The 21,323-nt window shown below is 46.5% G+C and overlaps 1 protein-coding gene across 1 annotated transcript in view; it reads left to right on the top strand.

Annotated features, from left to right (window-relative positions):
- The first annotated feature begins 3,738 nt into the window (after window positions 1-3,738).
- ADORA2B (adenosine A2b receptor) overlaps window positions 3,739-21,323 on the top strand; it is a 94,408-nt gene continuing 76,823 nt past the window's right edge. The window contains exon 1 of the mRNA XM_086955066.1: window positions 3,739-4,413. Coding sequence (XP_086811192.1) covers window positions 4,088-4,413 — 326 coding nt within the window. The 5' untranslated portion in view covers window positions 3,739-4,087. The remainder of the gene's footprint in view (window positions 4,414-21,323) is intronic.

Genomic DNA, 21,323 nt, shown 5'->3' with positions numbered 1-21,323 from the left:
GACAGGAGACACTAGATGCACACATGGTGGGTGGAGAGGCAGGTGACACACATGGGGGGGCTGGTTAACACAGGGGGGGGGAAATGCCAGAACAAAAGCGCTGCCATTTTCGCGATTCGGGGGCGTGTATTTAGCAGTTGAGTGACGGATGACGTCACAGCTTAAAAACTGCAAAAAAGACACCCCCGAATTACAAAAAGACGGGGCTTGAACCAAGTGACGCCCCTCTCCTCCAATGGCTGGCCAGCATTTACGAGGCCAGCCAATGGAGAAGAGGGGCGGGTTCAAGCCCCCATACTGCCAAAACATAAAATCTCAGACTCCGCCCACTGCGTGGTACGCTAATCCAAGAACTAAAAAGGACAGGCTAGAGGGGGCGGAGGAGTACACTGACAACAGGGGGTGGGTGGGAGGGGTTGGGGGCAAGCATACAGCTAACATAGGCTAAGAGGGAGGGGCTGAAGGCAAACAGAGAGACAACTGAGGGTTGGCGGGACATGCTGGGGGCGAGCTGACGGACAATGGTTGGGAGAGGTGGTGCAACAAAACAGATAACTCAGTGTTGTTGGAAGGGGCTGAAGGAAAGCAGAGAGACGATGGATGGTGGTCAGAAGGGGTCGGGGAAATCAGGAGGACAATGGTAGGTGGTCGGGATGTGCTGGGCGGGGGCAAGCAGACAAACAGAGTGGTCAGGAGGGCCTGGAGGCAAGTAGCCAAACAACAGAGGTTGGTCGATAGGGGCTGGGGCCAAGCACATGGATAATAGAGACTTGGGTAGGGGGCTGAAGCAAGCACACGACAACGTATGGGACAGGAGAAGAATACAAAAGGGGGGAGAAGTACAAAAGAGAGATAGCTGATAAGCACACACACTCTTATAGATTGCTTAAACAAAAAGGAAAAAGTATCGCCTGAAAAAGCAAGTAGCGGAAGAACACAAGTAACACATCAATGCTGCAGGGGAAGGAACAAACACACAAAGAGGACGGAAGACTACAGATGCGGACAAATTAGAAGCAAGCAAATGAGAGAGACAATGAAACCAACCAATAGTAAGGAATGGGCGGCATCTAAGCCCCCTTTAAGGTAACAAAAGGTCTCGCAACAGACAGCTGATGTTCTGCCCTAGGGGACAATGAAACGAGGCTGTTTGACATTTCACACAGTATCTGTTTCAGCCCAGTCATTTGGGAGGTTAGCATACATTTCTTTACTCAAGAAGGCCTCATTACAAAATGTTTCAAGACCACTGGGTTAGTAGGATGCCAGTGACACCCCGTTCAATGGTGCAGACACTCGCATGCCCCTCGGAAATTCCCGGTGGTGACAACTAATCCGGGAAGTTGGCCAAGGCCCATAATGTAATTTGCAAGGGGAAATATAAACAATGATAAGTCATTTCACTTATTAACTTCTCCAAACTCTTCTACAGGTGTAACAAGACTGCTAAATAAAACAGAACACAATTTATAACCGTGTAAAGGTATATTTAACTGTCGAGACAACTGCCCGAGAAAATAGTGTGAAATTTTCGTATCATGGTTTCATAAAAAACGTTGCAAATCGGTGTTTTAAATAACTTAACAGATGCGGCCAGGGGACATTCCTAGTGTTTACCGGATGTGTGCCTTGGGATTCGACCCCCATCCCTCATTCATTCTGGAATGCCAGACCCCCTTCCGATCAGTAGGACTGCGCCCAAGGACACCTGGATTTCCGATTTAACCACTTAAAATGCCTTTCTTATCTTTCTCTAAATACCCGTGTGTGCCCTTTCGTTCAGGTGTGTGAAAGTCGGGGGTGGGGTCGACGTGTTGATAGATGACAGACACGCAGGCGGGGGTCACTTTTACAACAGCGGGAAGAACAAGGCTCGAAAAAATTAAGCATTTTAGCTATAGTGGGGAGGGTGAACCTGAGGAGATAAAAGGTGGGGGCGGAGTGGTGGAAGTGTTGGGACCGAATGTAAGGAGGAAGAAGGCAACGGTCCAAAGAGGCCATATGAAGAGAGAGAGGGGAAGGGAGGGGCGTATGACTGAAATAGGAGTTAATGAAATGCTGCAAGACACTGCACGCGGTAGGGAAAACATTTTAAGTCCTGTGCATTCATTATTTACTACTTAACTTCCAAGCGTATGGCTGCTTGCACTTGTTCTATTCGTACAGCACTCTGTCCTGTTCGCACTTAATAAATACATAAATCTATTAAATGATGTGACTTGTGTCCCTGGGTCACGAGTCGACAGCGTAACCAGTTACACGGTCACTAAATACCTGAAAAATATCGATTGTGAAATGGAAAACTCTGGGCTCGAACACGGCATCCCTGATGACAAGGTGTCCCTGGTCACTTTAGAGACCGGGCAGTAATAGGTGGTGTGGAGATAGGTGAAATAAAAGCGAGACACGCTGGTGGGGGATGCAAGAACTAGAGAAGCAGGGAGGGGTCGTGAAAGAGGGCGATGCAAACTAGAAAAAAATGCGCGGGAACAAGGAAGGATCGAATGAAAGATTGAACGGAGAGGGGCATCTTATGCAAAGCGGGAAGTACAAAAATGAATAATGAATATACAGGTCAAAAGTGAGACAAAGGTACGACAGTTCCTCTGCCTGTCCAAACGGTTAAACTTGACACTGCTGATGAAAGCCAGTCCCGCCCCCGCACAGCAGCGCCAGCGCAGCCCTGTAGGTGGCGGTAAAGTAGGAAGGAGGGACTGCGTGCAGGCTGTCTCAGTGGCTTCCTAAAAGGAGAGACACCCGGTATAAATGCACGGAGTCGCTGTGCAGGAGTAGCCGGACGCCGTCAGACAGAGTCCTGGGATTACTACTCCCGCAGAGAAAGACCTCTCCAGGCCTGCGCCCGGGAAAGGGGCAGGCAAAGAGAGCCCCTCCCTCAGCCAGAGAGACCCCCGCCGCTGCAGCCCCCTCTGCAAACAAACGCCAGGGACACCTCAACTTTTGACACCTGGAGACGAGCCTCGGGCTGACTGTCCGGGACAGGAGGGTTGCAACGGGGCAGGCTGCTGCGCGAGCGCGAGGGTCGCAGACCAAGAGCTGTTGGAGGAAGAAGGGAACTCACGCCCACCTCCTGCGCGAGAAGAAACGCGAGGACCCTTGCAGGGGCGCGCGCTGCGGTCCGGAGCCCGGCAGCAGGGCTCGCGCTCCTCGGCGCCTCTGCTCATCACTCACGCGCTGAAGGAAAGTTGAAGGCTGCACAAGACCAGCAGCTTCTGGCGCTCCACGCGTGGTCTGTCTGTCGGGGGAGCGCGGGGTTGGAGGGCTCCTTTGCCCGGACGACTAAAAGCAAATAATGTGATTTTAGGAGAAGGCTGTTGGAACCGCAGTGAAACAAGCTTCGCCAGTGCCCGTCTCTGCTTCCTTGGGGGTACCTAAAGCCATCAACAGGTGTGAGTCCTGGGGAGTCTGCATCCTGCTGGGGGCGCGCCGGCATCTTCTAAAGGCGGCATGAGGACCATTCGGGACCCCGGGGCGTGGCTCCGCTGCCGGCCGGGTGACAGCAGGGCATAAACCCCATTGTCCTATTGACCCTCAGGCTGACTCCCCGTGCAGACTCTCCTGGCTTCAGTGCAGAGGTGGGCAAACACTTCCACCCCGGGGGAGTCAGAGGGAGGAGATATGCTCCAGGCAGGAGGAGGGAACGGACGCCCAGTTTTGTGTATCGACCTTTTGGAAATGGGATGGAAGTGGGGAGGAGGGGGATCGCTGAGCTCAGAGGAAGAGGCAGGGGAAGTTTTCAGCAGGGCTGAGAGTTTCTGGGGAAGGCAATTCTGTCTTTGATTCTGCCCAGTACTGCTCTCTTCTCTCGCTGGCTTTTATATCTGGAAAGGGGCTCTGCCTTCTTGTGCTCAGAAGGCCACTGGTATGCGGGAGTGCAGCCTCAGGACATTTCCGAGCGTGCCTCCTTTTTTTGAGGAGTTTTGAGAACATTGGAGTTCCCGAAGGACCTTGTCTGCAGCACCATGACGCTTCCCAGGCATGGGCCCTTCATGGATCCTGCCAAGTGAAGGGGCCCCCAGTTCCCAGCCCGGTGCGTGCACCCCCTGCTCCTCCTCGCCAAGGACTGGACATGACCGTGAACCCAGCCTACATTACCATAGAAGTCATCATCGCCGTCCTCTCCATCGCGGGCAACGTCCTGGTCTGCTGGGCCGTGGCCATCAACAGCACCCTGAAGAATGCCACCAACTACTTCCTGGTGTCGCTGGCGGTGGCGGACATCGCCGTGGGGCTGCTGGCCATCCCCTTCGCCATCACCATCAGCATCGGCTTCGAGACGGACTTCCACGCCTGCCTCTTCTTCGCCTGCTTCGTGCTGGTCCTGACCCAGAGCTCCATCTTCAGCCTCCTGGCCGTGGCCGTGGACCGCTACCTGGCCATCAAGATCCCGCTCCGGTAAGGACGCGAGGGGTCTGTAGCACCGGGGGGCTGTGGAGGGGACGATGTGTGCTGTTAAGCCAACACAAATTGGGGAGATGTGTAGAGGGAGTGTCGCAAAGTTCGCTGATGGCCTCTGAGATGAATGCTCAGGACCTTTACCTGGTACTGCTGATTACATTAGGAATGCGTGCCAAGTTCAAATATTGCTATGTGGGTGATCAGTGTTGTTCAAAGCAGCTCCATTTGTTTTGTTTGTCTGCATAAACATGCGATATATCGATTATATACACAGATGAGCAGCACTTTCTCTGTCGTTATGATTGAACCATTTAGTTCAGAGGAAAAACAAGTTTGTTAATGACTGTACAGCGAGTGGGTGAATGTGCGTGTTAATGAAATCACGAAACTTGCAGAAATTAGGTGTGTGCAGTGAATCAAAAAATGTAGTGCTTTTTTGCCCCTCCCACAAACTTTACATCCATTTTACCTTTTATTATTTTATTATCTTGTGAATCGTTTTGTTCATAGGCGCCTTGAAGCTAGGCTTCCTCCTGCACTTTGAGGGTTATAAATAAATACACGTGTTTACTCTGAGTACGGAATGGATCCAGAGACCTCGCATCCCACGAGGAGTGGTCTACCTCCTTTTCAGAACCTATGTGCAGTGCTTGGTTTGAACCGGTGGCTGCAGGTGGGGCCCACTGTCAATCGTTTTGGGGGACCTGCACTTATTTTTTCTCAACCGACTTTGATCCAAAGTAATAGAGAGCAAAACACTAAAGAGAGGAAGAAATAGAAATGGAATAAAACCCAGTGACAAAGGGAGAAAGTAGGGATAACAAAGAACCTACAAAAGTGAGGTAAAGAGGCAGGGGGGTGACAGATTAAAGAGGTATACAGTGGAATCAAGACCAAGCATCCTTTATAGCGCCATCCGCAGGCTTCTGAGCAAAACTTTGGGTATGGACACTGACTTATTCATTTACAAAATTGAACACTGGCTACGTTTCTGAGGGGTTAAACCTGATTGTATGTTTTCTTGATGTTTGGGAGGGAAGGGTGTCTCTCATCCAAATGTAGCTGAGACTCAGTCTTCAAGAGGACGACCTAAGTACTGTAAGCTGTTTGAAGGTTTGATCTCAACTGCTCTCTGCTTATGTTCCCAATCTTCACAGTTACATTAGCTAATAGTAACATTGCCTGCTTTGAAACCGGAGTGTGGTTTGTGCCTAGAAGATAAAACGACTGGCATGAACTTTGAGGACACTGAAGAATCCTTTTGCCTGTTGGGGTAGAGGCGCTGGAAACTCATTGGTTTATCTAGAACAGGATAATGCATCAAGTAGCTCACTAGCTACTGGTAGTTCATTGGGTACCTGTAAGTTGCGCTCCTGTGTGCACCCCGGCATACTGAATTAGATGCTTTTACTTTGTTGAATGAATGTATATATGACAAAATTGAAAAGTCTGTACTCCAGACACAAATGTGCATATTTTCAGAACTCATAAGCTGATTTATGGAGGAAAATGGTTGACTTTTCAAAATATATTAAAAGCTGATGTTCGAGTGATCAATCATGCAGCATTGGGGAGACATTATTAATATACTCATTGTCAGGGATATTACAATTATGACTGTCATACATTAACCATGAAGAGGCATTCCAAACTGATAACACCTATTTATAATACTACTGGCCAGGCAACCACTACTGGTAATCTTGCACGGGTAGCTACTATGTAATTTTGGGTGATGTACTCACTATTACAACACTAACAATGTTAGTTACCCAAGATAATTTTCATTGAACTTAAGCATCGCCTATTACAGAAAAAATCGGAGACCCTTGATCTAGAGAATTTTTGAGAGAGATTTCTATGTTCATGGTGCCTCCAAATTCCCTTTTTGTACTTCTTCCCCATAAAATCTTAGTTGCAAAGTGGCCCTATATCAAGTGTTATGAGATGGCGAGTGCTTGTGTAGCACAATCCAGCCACTTGTATATCTCTGGTTGCCACTTGTAGTTTTGGAATTCTCATTACCAGAAGTTAAAGTGATCTGTTGATATTTTGTTTGTGTTTCCTATTGTTTCGATGTGAGTCGTATTGGTTAGTGGATGGCAAGGTTGGAATGCACTAATGTATGGATGAGCGATAAAATACATTGGATAGAGGTGACAAGAATAAGTTATGGATCTGTGCAGAGCATGGATGTGTGTGCCAAAGGACACTACTGCATATTTCGCTCAGCTGGGAGTGTACAATTTTCAAAGCTATATGAAGATGTCAAACATAATGGGTCAATTGGTAGCTATGGTAAAAGAGAAATGAGGTGGGAGAGGTGCAGCATGTTGCATTGAAAAAAAACCTTACATAGCAGGATGGCTGGCCAGGTGTCTCGGATTTACCAGTTGTCCTGGCAAATTTAGCTACCTCAAGTTCCGCTTTTCAGCAGAGGTCGACTAAAACCACAAGGAGGCATGTCTTTGTGGATTTCAAGTCAGGACTAGATAGCAGCTCTTATAGAAAAGCTATTTGATTAACATGCAAGCTACTGGGTTTAAAAGTTGCGTTTAATGCATTCCCTTAGTACCTTGCAGACTGTGTTTCTATGTTGATGAGCACTCTCATCTAAGTCCTTCTGTGCCCCTGGGCTGTAACATTGTAGTTCTATTTTTGCCAAATGTCCTGGTTTTTGGTTTTCAAAGTCTGCTCACTCCGCACATTGTTTTTCTGATGGCCTAAAAGGCAGATGGTAAGCACGTTTGATCCGTAAGTTCATGTCGAGTTGTTTTAAATACCGCTCCACCTTGCGCCTAGAAGCTGTTCAGGCTGTGGGGGAGCGCTGGAAGCAATGTTGCTATAAGGACACTACACGCTGGGTGCCGATGCGATGTTTACAGCAGTTTCTTCGCGGGTGTGGTCCAAATCGGTCATATAATTGAATGAAAGTAATTGTTTTAAGCAAGTCGGGCTTGTAGAGCCTCAAATGGTGCTTGTTTGGACATGCAACCCCCAGAAGAAACATGCTCAGTCACGCGCATTGGAGGGAAGGAGCGCGCTGTCGGAGGCTGCTCCGGACACCCTACCTGAATGTACGGACTGGAGGAAGCCGGTGCCACAACCCGTAAGAGGGGAAACCCGGGAAAGCACACGTCTGCTCTCTAACTTTCAACCGGTAACCGCGGTTCTCGCTTAGTGATATCCGCGCGCTCACGTGTTTTACTAAAGGGCGAATTGAAGTCCCCCCTCAAAATTCCGGGCATTTGCTGTGCAACTGCTAGTTTCATTTTCTGTGAATTAAAGCACCTAAAAGCCACAGGGGCGGGGCAGCGCGGCGCTCTACACATCGGATGTGGTTTTTCTATCGAATATATGCGTGACGGCCCCTGAATGTGTCAGTATCGCCTCCTCCCGTATTTGTCCCCCACCCAACCATTTCTTTACCGCACTAGCGTGCACAACACACTGATTACACTTCAAACAAACAGCATAGCTGCCACCTGGCTCCACGTCAGAAGAGAGGCCCCGCCTTTCCAGTCAGCAGCACTAAGCATGGCAGGACTCACTCCCGGTACGTGCATGCATCTCACTGCCCCGATCTGGAGACAGTGATGCTGCATGAAGCACTAGGACTGGCTGTCGTCCTTCTATCCCGTGGGTAGTTTTGGAACTCCTAAAAGCAGTCTCAGCAGAGAGCTCAAGGACTGAATGAGCATGAACTAATGAGCTCGTTGCGCCCTCTAGCTGCAAAATCATACCGGCTCTGTAAATCACCATCGTAAAAGGTGCAAATGTTAGGGTATGGGACACGAAAAACGAGTGGGCGTGGTATCTCCCCACCCACCCTTGTGGCTACCTCCGAGTTCCCACGCTCTAAAGTAAACACTGGGCAGTACAGCCAAGCAAGGACCACAATTTCATGTTCAAGTCCAAAGACAACCTCCTCGTTTTTTTGTTGTTTTTTTGTTGTTGCATGAAATCATAACTTTGTGGTACCTGGAGTTTCCTTTTCTCTTTGACTACAAGGGCCTGAATGCGGTGGCGAAATAACGGGATTAAGTGAGTTGCACATACATACTGGACGGTTGTGCACCGTTTCAGGGTCTATAGTTTCTTTGAAATATTTTTTTTTTCTCTATAAACTATTTTTTGTGTGGACTGATATTCCGTAGCTATAGTGTTCACTAGAATAAGACAGCCAATGGGAGGCAGAGGGGAAAAGGGCTCTCCTCAAATAGTGTAAATTAAATGTAGGAAAAAACGTAAACCTACAGCCGCTGGCTGTGAGTTTGCTGCACGAGAAGAAAATGACAGCTGTACATTCTGTACTGCACAAGATTACACCGTATCTAAAGCGAACTGAAGACCCGGGATCACAACGTCGGTATTCAAACTGCAATTTCTTCACCCTTCCCCGCCTTTGTTTTTTTTTTTGTGGGGGATGATGGGCGAGTGTGGGTGGTGGTAGGAAGGACTCAGACTGCTCGTTCATAAGATCGCTTCCGCTCCTAAGCATCACGCAATGCAGCCACACATCTGCTGCTTTCCGAAACAAACTAGGTTTCAATTTTACCTGCGAGCGACGCCCTAAACGGACAAACATAAAAAGCTATTAATTACTATTTAAACAGAAAGGTAACCTTTAAAAAAAATATATGTGAATGAAGCTGGAAACTGATTTTGTGCCGTAAAATATTAGCTATGTCCCCCGCTCTGTTTATCAGTAAAATGTTGATCGATTTTGAGCGTGCATGAACAATTAAGTTGATATTTCCTGTAATTATTGTATTTTTTTTCTGTATGCGAAAAGCGTTCTTGTACTGACAGCAATAACAACTCCATCTTCGGTCCCTTCGCAGCTTAGTGCTTCTCGGTGGTTCCAGGGTGGCCTGTAAGGCATATATAGTTAGTTTGTGCCATCCCTCTACAGTTCGAGGAGATAGACCACATTATTTGCCTCCTGCCACCGCCCATCGGATGCAGACACGTTTCTGTTAGTGAAGCACCTCGAGTTCTCAGATCCAGGACATTCTGGGGGTGGCAGTCATTCATGGACCCAGCTGCGTCTTTCTGTGCTCTTTTACTATACAATACCTCTGTGGCAAAAGCACGTTTTTTTTCCTTCCCAAAATCCCCTCCAGGGGCGGCCTTAGGCATGTGCAAGCTGTGCACCTGCACAGGGCCACCACGCCAATATATATCCTTAATATAATAATCCTCTGAGGATGGATACATGTTTGCGTGGCTGCCCCTGGCAGGGATTTGGCGGCCTCCGGCTCTGTTCCACTTCCAAACACCCTGACCCCCCTCTTCACTGCCTCCGTACTCTGCCCCGCCCGGACCCCCTCTTCCCGCCCCGCCCTGACCCCCTGTTCCAGTGCCCCCTACCTACGCTCCCTGCCCAGGGCCACCATGAGCCTAGAGCTGCCCCCACCCCCCCACCCAATACGTCGTAGAGTCCAGATCAGCCATGGGAAAAAGCTTAAGTCTGAAGGTGTGTAGCACTTCTCCCCACGGTCTCCTAGCTGAAAGTCTGTGCCGACAAGCAGGAACCAAGCCCCCCCCCCCCCCCCACCCCCCCGCCTCCCCCTTTACTGAAAATACTTGTGCTACTTCTTTGTAGTCACTTTCATTGTTCAATTCATTTTTGTTGTTAAAACTCTTGCACTTGTTTTAACTGTGCTGCTGTTGATCTGAGAGGCATCTGATTTGTATTCTGGTTTCACCAATTCACTCCCCTTTCAATCATGTTCCACTACTTTTTCGTTGACTTCAAGCTGGCATTTAGCCCAGTAACTTCCAGATTTCACTCACTCTCACTCTCTGATTCTGGCCTTCTCGAGTTTGAACTGGTTCGTAGGGAGTGATGCCGCATTTAAGTGGTACAGACTGTTTCTTAAAACTGGATCCATGTGTGGAGGAGTTGTTCTCACAGTGGTTTATACTGCAGGAGACACTGGGGCACAGCTGACCATAATGAGTCTTACGAGCAGGCGAAGGTAGCAGAGAGTTTTCTTAGAGATAGGGGTTGCACACCTCTTCATTCACATATCTTTATTCATCATTTTCTTATCCCGCTTTCATCAAGTTGCGTGCAGATCGGTGTAGGCATGCCCAACTGCCATAAGTTATGAAAACTCCATGTGAGAAGGGACTGGATAGCCCCATCTAACCTTTCGCACAGCTCCATGCCGTCGCTGACGTGCATGTTTTTCACAATCATTTTTTATCAATTTTTTCATTTTACTTAGTTTTAACAACATCTTCATATGTCCATCTTTTATCATTCTTCTCCAAAGGTCCACTACCGGTTTACAATGCCATTTTTCAAATTTCTGCTATTCAAATTGAGCCATTCCAGGTCTCTTTCAAAGAATAGGACTGATGCAAAAGTTCATCACAAGCAATCTTTATTATAGGTAAAAGACCCAATGCATTTCGGGCTGCTGAGGCCCTTCTTCGGGGGTCACTAGAAATTAAAATGAATACAAACAATTAATACCAATGATTCTAAGTAGATGTGTCATCCTAACATAATATAGATTCGCATTCCTTATTCCGTATGTACATTTTGACACATTAATTTCAATAAAGGCATAGCATATGTTTCACTCGATATTCTACCCTAATCACTCCATTCTTTTTAGAAAACCTTCATGGGCACACCCCCTCATTCCCAATCCATCAACAGTTCCTCCCCGGTAATCCCCATATCTATTGCATCCTCCTCGTACTGAAACCCTCAAATCTGTGTTGCAGGCACTCTATTTAAACAGCGTCCCTACTCTTCGCTTGTTTGTTTATGAAACCGCTCTGCATGTTTTTAAAGGCACATTAGTTACATGCTCTGCGATCATACTGCTGAGAGAAGGTAGCAGAGAGGCAGGACATACAGAGAAAGACGTTCTAGAAGAGTGACCCCGTCAGGTAGCAGGACATCGGCCATTACCAACCCCCACCCCAAGCGTTTTCTAAATTTTAGGTTTACCTCAGACAACCCATTTGCTGTCGTTTGTGAAACATTTTGTTTACCAACGGGGCTTGGAGCCTGTCCACTGCCTACCATTGGTTGGCTTCATAGACCTGCTCATTTCTTTGCTTTTCTTTGGTCCGCGTGTAAAGGCTTCACTTACTCGTTGTCTGTTTTTCCCTACCTTGGAGCATGGCCCAAGTACTGCTTCCTTGTCCAGTGCAATGTCCTTCCAAAGCTTGCACTTTTTGGGAGTTACTTTTTTTTCTTCTTTTTTACTTGCAGCAGTCCATAAGAGTGCATGTTTGCAGATCATCCCTGCCCTCTCTTATCCCACTACATTCATGCTTGACCTGTCATTGCTTACCCATTCCCCATCACCCCACCCCTCCAACCAAGTGTTGTTTCTACTTAGCCTGACCACCTCCCATTAGAAAAAAGCTGCATGACTGTGCCAGCTAACTAGTAGCCATTCTTCACAGCAGCCACACTCCTGTACAACATGGCTAAATCACATTGACAAAGCCAATAGCTCTTGTATAGGTTGAGACCTATTCACTTTGTCAATGCTTGTTAGAGCAAAGATGTATTCCAGCACTGCAAATTAAGACCAGTATTTAGCGATGTGTGACACCATAGCACTGTAAATAGACACCCTTGTTGGTAGCCCTGGTGGCATTTCTTTGAGCAGATGTTTGCTAGGGCCTAGATTGGGGGTGCTTGATGTGGACAGAGTGAGGGATTAGGCTGCAGATTTGTGCCTTTTGTAGATGAGCCATGTTTGTGAGTTCTTTTTTGATCAGGTCAAGCTGTTCGTATTTAGATGGAAAGCATCTCAAAGAGAGAGGATTCAGAGATGTCCCATCAAACAGTACATAAGAGCTTGAGGTTGATGTGACGTGCAGTTAGGTGGAGTTGATGTGCGAGGGGCTATCGAGAATGATTACTCTCAAGAAGTCCGCTTTAGGAAGAGCTCTTTGGGGCATTCAGCGTTTTTTTTTTATTCATGTCCAGATATTTAAAACAGGGTACATGTGTAAAAGTTAACCTTTTATCCTGGTTAGGTGATCACAGGGGTAGAGCAACCTGGTGGGTGTCACAACAGTCAACCTTGATCATCATAAGAAATATGCCCTAATGGGGAATTCTATGTAAATCTTCATGCTCCCTGTGTCACTGGAACCAAGCTGTACCTGGCTGATGAGCCCATAACTAGGGAAAAACTGGTCCTGGGTTGCTTGTGTTCTGGTTCGGGGACGACCTGGCTTAGCAGTTCGGGCTGGACTGTTCCCATGAGGAACAGGGTCAAGACTGATTTGCATATTGCTCGCTCCAAACTGAGGTGGATGGTGAGCAAAAGAACCATGGGTTGGAGTGCTACCCAAGCTATTGCCAGTGATTCTACTAAAATCTCCAGGCAACCTACCCATCGGACAACCAGACAGTCACTATGGCTAATCGTCAAGAGATATACACTTTCACCATCCCAGTGCATGCAGGGTAGACTAGCACTCTGATGTGGCTTTAAGGTGATGTGAACCATTCAAAACACACGTAACATCAAAAGTGGCTTACATCTGCTGTACTTAACAGACTGGTTGGTGAAGCTAGGTGGAGAACCGCTTAGACAGAATTAAGTTTGCATGCACCAATCTATGGATGGGCCATGGTAGGCTCAGGAAGTCTGGTTTTGCATCAGCTTTTCAGGATAACTGGCTATACAGTGAGTCCCTTTTGGATTTATAGTATGCACATTACCCTTCACCTTCTGGCATATAGTCTCTCCTCCCTGAAAGGTTCTGTTTGTAGCCTGACCAGTTTATCTTTTGTCTCCAGAGAGTCAGAGACAGCCCAATTTCAGAACAGGACTGTGGACACACCAAATCTGTTACTCTCAGGCACAACTTTTATATCCATTTTCAGGGTCTCTTGGTCACTCTCGCAATCTAGCTGGCCACACACTAGTTCTCTAGGGGCAACTTTGTTGACTGTTTTCATTTAGCTAAAATTAATTGGGCCTATCACTAGATGCTGACAGCAATGAAAGTAGTTTATGCAAAAAAAATCCTAAAAGAGAAGTTGCACGTCCGGATCACACAATGTATCAATGAGGCATGGTCTGGTTGGACTTCTTGGCTAAAGCAGTCACCCTCTCCCACTACTGGAGACAATAAGTAACCAAAAGGTCCTAAAAACAAATGCGTTGCCTGTTAGTTTGTACTCAATGTAAAGGTGGGCTGCTGAGTTGTTAGTAACGGGTTTGGAAATCCCAGTGCGTTCCTTTAATAAACCAGTTTGTTGCAGGGTTTGGATGCAAAATCCACTAGCTGGAGACTAGCAGTACTTCTGTGCGCTATACCAAAGTTCAACGGGGTTGGGTCCGTTAAGGATGTATGGCCAACTTTCCAATATTGCAGGGAGTTTAGTATTGCTTGTCGGTGACAAAGCTGCATTGCCCTAATCGAACACATACAACCTGAATGTGCGCCCTTTCCAACAGGGAGTTGGTTCTCCTTGTGGGGTTGGGATCCTGTGTGAGACAGGTGCATCCCTTCCAGGGAGGTTGTTGATGTATCTGTAATACCAGTTGCAGTCGGAGTGCTAGTCACATATCCTAAGTAATGCAAACATGATACAAGCATTTCAGCGGCAACTGTGTGGAGTGAGTCGTCCTTGTCAGCAGATACAAGCATTAACACACAATTTTACAAATGTTGCCTTATAAATGGCTCCCTCAGTTGTTAGCGGGACATTGCCTTGACATCAATAGTTCTAAAAATATTTTTGCCCACCTCATACAGCACTCCGAACACGTTCAATCTCCCAATAGTGGACCAAGCCGAGGATGATTTTAGGGTCAAAAGCAGATGGTATTTAGAGTCCTGGGCAAATGCTGACATCAAAATACCGAACATTATGGTGACAAGACAATCTTCTCCTCTGGTCTAGTGAGGTGACGATATTTAATTTTTAAATTTAAGTTTAAAGTTTAAATTTGCTTAAGCAGATGTCTCTCAGACATTAAAATGGGATCTGTTTTCTGGCTTTCATGTAGTAGGCGAGCATAGCCCTTGGCTCCCCGAGTTAGTAGGGAGTGGAATACCTATTGAATTTAATGAAGCTACAAAACCTTTGATGGGAGAGTTCGGTCCTTCTTATGATGCGATATTGTTTCATAATCTAGGAGCCAGACCAGATAAGCTCCTCCTTTCCACCAAGGCTTGTTTTACAAAGAGTGGTTGTAGTAAAGGTTTGCTTATGATCTTATCTCACTAGCTGATTGAGCAGTGGAGCGTTTCATCTACAAATAGTGTGTGGCAGCCACAGGGCCTTGTACAATAAACCCACACTTTTACTGCTCACCCTGTCCTCTTCTTTCATCCTGTAAATGTGTACCCAGGCAGATAAGAGAGGTCCCCCACCCCCCACCCCCCATTTATAGCGTGAATCTTACTTCCCACATGTAGACTGGATACGAATTTCTCTGGATTTTCCAAAATATAGGCTGTATAATCCAGATGAGAACTAATCACAAAACCTACCGCACACTTTCTCAAATTCAAAGGTAAACGATGCAGTATTTTACGCATCTTCTATAGCTAAAAATGTGTTTAATCTGCTGCAACCTGGCAATGCACTGCCCACACACTAAGGTGCTTAACCTTCTTTGTAAGTTCAGTTTCATGGTCAAAAAAGAACACACAATACCCTGCAGTAGGGTGTTGTCGATGTTGTCAATACCAATCCTTTTTTCCAGAGTGCAGCTTTTGTTTTAGAGCCTTTTGGTTGTGACCACCCTGGTGCATGCAGCGTTCTATTTCTGATGGACAAAGTATCTGCAACCTAGTGGCAATATCAACCACAGAGTATGGAGTAACCTGCGGTAGTGCCACTGGTCATTAACCAGAAGAGAGCTTCCCAGTACCCAAACTGTGCAGCCTTCTAGGAGGGAGGCTGTGCACTACTTGGCGACCACATTAACTCCCTTGATGAAAGAAACCGAATCTGTGCATCCACTTGATTTTGACAGCAAAAACTCTCAATCCATTAAGAACCATACTTGTACTTCAAGTACCAACACAACTTATCACAGGAAGGTCCGATGGGCATGACCAAAACCACTTTGGGATCTAATTGAGGGGGTGAGTTCTACCTGGATCCTTCAAATAAGAACAAAATTGCTCCACAATACACACTCTTCCATTCCACAATCATTAGTTGATCAAGCACACATCATGCCATAGATGCTGATTGCAGTATCCCTCGCTGGAACTAGGTTGACAGCACCCTATTACCAGGCTGCATCCCCATAATCTTGAATCAAGGCCACCCTCCAGGGAATTGCAAGTAGTTCACGGACCCATGATGTGCTCTCTCACTTCATCCCGGGAGCGCAATGCTGATCTGGTTTCCTGTAGCCTTTACCCGATGACTCTAAGCTTTCAGCAGCCAACACAGTCTGCCTGAGATGGTGCGGCATGCACGCCCCAGGAGACTGCTTTGCAGTGCCTTGGGAAAGCATAGTGGTTTCCTGGCTAACTCTTGGGCGCACCTGGTTCCTGCCCCAGTTATGATGGCATGGAGCAGGAGCCCATCCCAAGTGGAGAAGTCATGAGGACCAATCCTGGGTAACACTGCAGCTACAGCAAGCAAACTCATTCCCGGCTCAGCCTTCTGCACACTCTTAAGACCAGACATAGCCTCCATCACCCACCAGTCAAATGGCATTCCTTTCCTGTGCACTGCCACTCGTGCAGACCAATCATGCCCTCTAAGGCTCCCTCTCATAGTTGCTACTGTGCCATCCGTTCCTCTGTTTGAAGAGCCCTGCAACACTAGCTGTAGGGTCATCCTGGCACTCTGAAGCAGGGCACTGTCCAGGCACTCTGAACCAGAAGACTTGGACGGAGACCTGTGCAGCGTGCACCTACCTAACCTTCATCAATGTCTCTGCAAGGTGGACCCTTGTTTAAGTGTTTCGTTAGGTGAAGAGGTCATGAGCCTGGTTGAGCTGAAGTAGTGGGGCACAATATGGGTTAATTAGTGGAGAAGGGGGGGCTGGGTGGTTAGGTGATGGTGGTCTGGCCAATATGTTTGTTGCCAGGATATACTTCTGGGTTAAGCATTGCAACACCCGTAGCCAGGAAAACTGTCGGCAACAGGAGAGTCCTCTAATTGCGGTGACTGCAGTTGTAGCGCATGGTCCATCCTCATAGTTGCCAACATTTGAAAAAAAATTCCCGGGCAAAGTTTGCAGCACATGGCCGCTGCAGATAGAAAGTTCTTGGTGCGTACCTGTGTGTAATAAAGAGGAACAGTTTCTGCAACAATATTACCTGAGACTGTCCCTGCAAAAAAAGGGAGTTGGCAGCTATGCATTCTACACGTGCCATACCAGGAACTCTTTTTAACAGGTCTCTGCTGGTCGCGTAAAGCTGCCTACACCGACATTATGGGAATCCGATCTCGCGCACTGAGGCTTGCTAAATGACTTCTAGTGAGGCAGAAGCAATCTTCAGTTTCCCTTTTGTCGCCATGTCAATTCTCTCTGTGTGAAACCAACATTTCACCTTGTTAGATGTGTCCTGAGATCTGTTGAGGGCGCCCCAGCAGTGTGGAATGAAGGGAGCGTCCCGCGGAGTGCGAATTACAGGTGTCTTGTGTGTGTGCATCCGTATCCATCTATATTCGGGCCCAGAGGACGCCAACGGTGGAGACTGCTCTTGGAGAAATTGTGTCACAGGGGCCTCTGAAAAATCACGGGTGGAGCGGGATGGCCTGCCTCTGACCTTAACCATGAGTAAGCGCGCGAGTCTCTGACTTGGCCTGTTTGAAACCAGGAAGGGGGAACTTGTTCCATTTTGCAAAAAATTACGCCATCTTGAAAACAGCAGAAGCAGATTCACAGTGTCTGTAAAAGCGAAGTTGGAGTTCTTGTTAACGGTACACGGGAAAAGCATGTTTTTTTTATGTCTAATATCTTTGTGCCTGCATGACAAATATCACTCTAATTACATAGCCCCCTTTACATTCCCTTAACTATTCTGTAGCCAAACGTTATGTTTTTTCAGTGTATGAATGCATACTTAAAATGTAGATTGGTCACTTAGCAGCTGGCAGTCTGATACTCCAGCCCAGAAATAAGATTTTACTTTTCTGGGACCTGCATGTGTTGGGCTAGGCAGAAGTGAATCGCAGGTCTTGTCTGTTTATTGTAGGCTCACGAGTGCGGAGGAACTGTGGAGTATGTTCAAATACACCGGCCCTTCCTAAAAGAATATATTAAAATGCCGGTATGTGCTAAGTCGAGGGTGTCCACTATAGGTTCAGGGGTACCAGAGCAATGCTGGATTCTCAGGATGGCCACTCATTTCCATGGTCAACAATTTTGGAGCAACTTTGGAATTTCCTATTTATTCTTGTAAGCGTCTGTCATGAAAGTCCTTTTGGAAAGGTGTCTCCTTCCTGCCATTTTGGACCAAATGTTATGGCAGCAAAATTATTTTTAAAACTATTGCTTATGCTGCCCCAGCACTAGGAAGGGTCTAAGTTTGTGCTGTTAAATAACTGAAAGATAATGCAATAATTAAACTACCTGAGTAACAGAGTTATTGTGCCAGAGATAGTCTGCCCACTAGGAAAATCAGGAGGAGATTAGATTAGGACTGGCCTTCCTCCAGCACCTGACGTTGATGCATAAGAGTTTCTAGGAATTTGGCATATCCTCTCTAGATTAGGCCATCTCTGCTCGAGTCTTACCTAGATGTAGGCTGGTGGGAGGACTTCACTATACCTTTAAGAAGGGTAGCGATTCAAAAGGCCAATGTGCATGGATGAAGGTGATTCTAAGACCTGTTTTCTGTTTTGCAAGGCCCATCTGGATTACTGGCCTATGTGTGCATTAAATCTCAAAACCTTGAGAATTTCTCTTCATGTGGTGAAATTTTACCTTCATCTGAAATCTTGTGTGATTTTGGAAACTAAATCATACTAGATGAGAGGAGGAAAAGAGAAGGATTAAGCATGGTTTACAGGGAGCACCTTAGAATTCAGGAGGTGAAAAATGGCTACTGATTGGAAGACCGGTTGCTTTCAATTCCAGTGGTACTAAATCACCATCTCAAATGAGCTGCCTTAAGCCTGAGCAAAGCTTTCTTTGATAAATTATTGTCCATCACCCAGTTTGTTGTTTGCAGCGTTCAGGAGTGTCCATTTTATATTTAGCATTTTATTCGGGGTTTGTACATCCTGAACTCTTCCAAGGAGGATAACGTTCTCGCCAAGGATGAAACAATGTCAAATAGTTAAGCTGGGTTTAGAACTCTTGTGTTATGTTTCCACCATCAAAACACTTGGTCAATAGACCCCACTCCTCTCTAAAGCAACACAATGGGTGAATATTATTGACAGTTGAATATATTTAAGGATCTCTCAAGGGGGTTGTCCTCTATATAGTTATTTTGCATTGGTTGATGTTACTACAGTTGTTTGTTGTACGCTGACTTGTTTTTATGATGGTTTTCTTTCTGCATAGTGTGAAAGGCTCAATGTGCTTTTGTCTTGCTAGTTTATAAGATGTTCAAAGGGTTGTTGTACTTGAGACAGAGCTAGTCGCGACCACTGGTCCATAAGTTAGCTGTTGCTGTCAGAGATGCTTAAGGATGTGAGAGTCCATTGTATTGTCACAGTCTATGGAAGTCTCTCCACGAACTGCCAAGAGTTGTCACCCCGAGGGAGCCGCTGTACTTGGATGACTGTCTATTGGGTTTTGGTAACCATGGAGAGCTTCCGATGTGGTACTTGTCTCTGTCCCGGTAGTGCTTTACTACACTCGTGGAGTGTCTGCGGAGGAAGTACAACTCTTGAACTTTTGTTCTTGGAAAAAGTATCCACAGAGACCTCTCGAGGGAGATTTTGTAAAAGATAGTAGTTCATGTTATGATTTTGTTACGCAGGCCGTCTATAGTTATAAATTCACTCCCTTCTTTTCCTGGAAATTCTCTTTACTGGGTCTTACAGGGAAACTGCTTTCGTGGAAGAAGCATACTGAATGGTTATCTAAGCTCCGCGTGCTGCTGGGAGATATACTAGGTAACAATGCTTTAACACTACGACGACTCGTGTATCCTGATGGTAGAGTACACACACAAATCAACTCATTTGGAAAAAAGGAACAGTAAACTGACCTTTGATATCAACCTCCTGCCACACTGGAAAAATATACCGTGCCACTTAGAGTATCCTATTAAAGTGTCTTTGGAGGGAGCGGAACAGCCCTAGAAGGGTTTATGGTCTTTAGCTGTACATGAATGAATCCAGCCACGAGCAACAGCCCGCCTTATCCATCATCCACAAAGACCTTCAAACAAGAGGGTGCAGAGGGCCTTTACACTGGCAACTGAGGCTTGCTTATTTTTAGGTCTGGCATTGGCCGAGATCTTTTGATTTTACTTAATTCGTATGCTTAATAAACTTATACGCCCTTTAAGCCAGCCTTCTTCAGCCATTGATTTGTTATTGGGTCACTTACATTTTTATCCCTCCTGCTAGAGAACGAGGAAGTGGGTCAGGCCATTGCAGCCATTGGCTAACTACACTGTGAGCGATGGAATTTTGCCCTTTCACAAACATAACACCCAAGGATTCGATTTCACAGCTGTAATGTGGGTGTGTTTTATATGATGTCATACAAGCAACGGCAAATAGTTCAGTGCAGTATTTGAGTGGATACACTCCTGCTAGAAAATAGTTCTACAGGTTGACCTTCACTTGACCTGGGTAGATTCGAGGAACACCGGATTAGCTGTAAAGTGTGTGGCAGTAAACTGCGTGTAGAGGGGAGGTTTAACTCTTTTGTGATTGTGTCAGAAGAATGAGTCATAGATTGTGTCAGAAGAATGAGTCATCGTGTTACAAACATTTAGACTGCCTGTTCCGGCTCCGGCTCCGCCTACCGTACGCCTGTGCTGGCCGGCGCAAATAATCCCCATGCTGTGCTTAATTTCTCCGGGTGGTTGTTGGCACTGGTTCACATACAGCTGTGGGCACCGGCACTCATTTTTCCTGGCCAGGTCTTATTTTTCATCACGAGACTTCGACTGGGAGCAAGGAAAAAGAAAGGATGAGGGAGGAAAAGGAAAACAGCGATCAAGTAAGAAAACGGAAATGAAAAATAACCTGCAAGAGGGAGACAAAGGGACAGGAGTTATAGGTTGGTTGAAGGCTGCGTCACAAATAATAGTTTAAATCGCATGCTTAGCAGAGGAGAACTCAGACAGGCAAATAAATAATACTAATAAAGTGCAGAGGCCGAAGGTTTTTCTCAGGATCCCACCAACAGTGTTTACGGATGACACCATAGTCCCATACCAAGGCTGCCTAGTCTTGATTCCTTCTAATGCCTATTCATTTTGTAGTGTCGCCAGGGGCATCCTGCTAACTTTTATTCAGAACATGGCTATTTGTGGTGCCATCATCTGAGCAAGTGTGCCTACTCCCAGGCACAGGGAGCGGTATTGGAAGTCCAGCACTCCTTATAATCTACCAGTATGAAAAGAGAGAACTACTAGACAGTACTTCATACATGGAATTTAGGCTATGTGTGAGAACTCAAAGTTTACAGAGTGGGTGAAGACCTCCCTATCAATCTATATTCGATTCTGGGGCACCCTATAAAACGCCTAAATCAGTATTTTGTGATAGCATACGCTCTCCAGCTCAATTCCTGAGCCAGGTGAAACTAGTTCTGTTTGTGCTACTGTCTACATAGAGGAGTGTGTCATTTGTGCGTTTTGAGTAGGCCGGGGCAGAGTTCGCGGAGTGTGACCAAAAAACTCCAGTGCACTATGCAGAGTTCTGCAAGTGGCCGAGTGCGTTGCGTCACGCTGCTCGCACTTATTTTTAACACTAGGGGGCTTATTTACAAGCCTCTTGCACCACTTTTGCATCATTT

Source organism: Lissotriton vulgaris, chromosome 2_1 (assembly GCF_964263255.1).
Source record: "Lissotriton vulgaris chromosome 2_1, aLisVul1.2, whole genome shotgun sequence".
NCBI classification, from domain to species: Eukaryota; Metazoa; Chordata; class Amphibia; order Caudata; family Salamandridae; genus Lissotriton; species Lissotriton vulgaris.
This window is presented reverse-complemented; position numbering and strand designations above follow the sequence as displayed.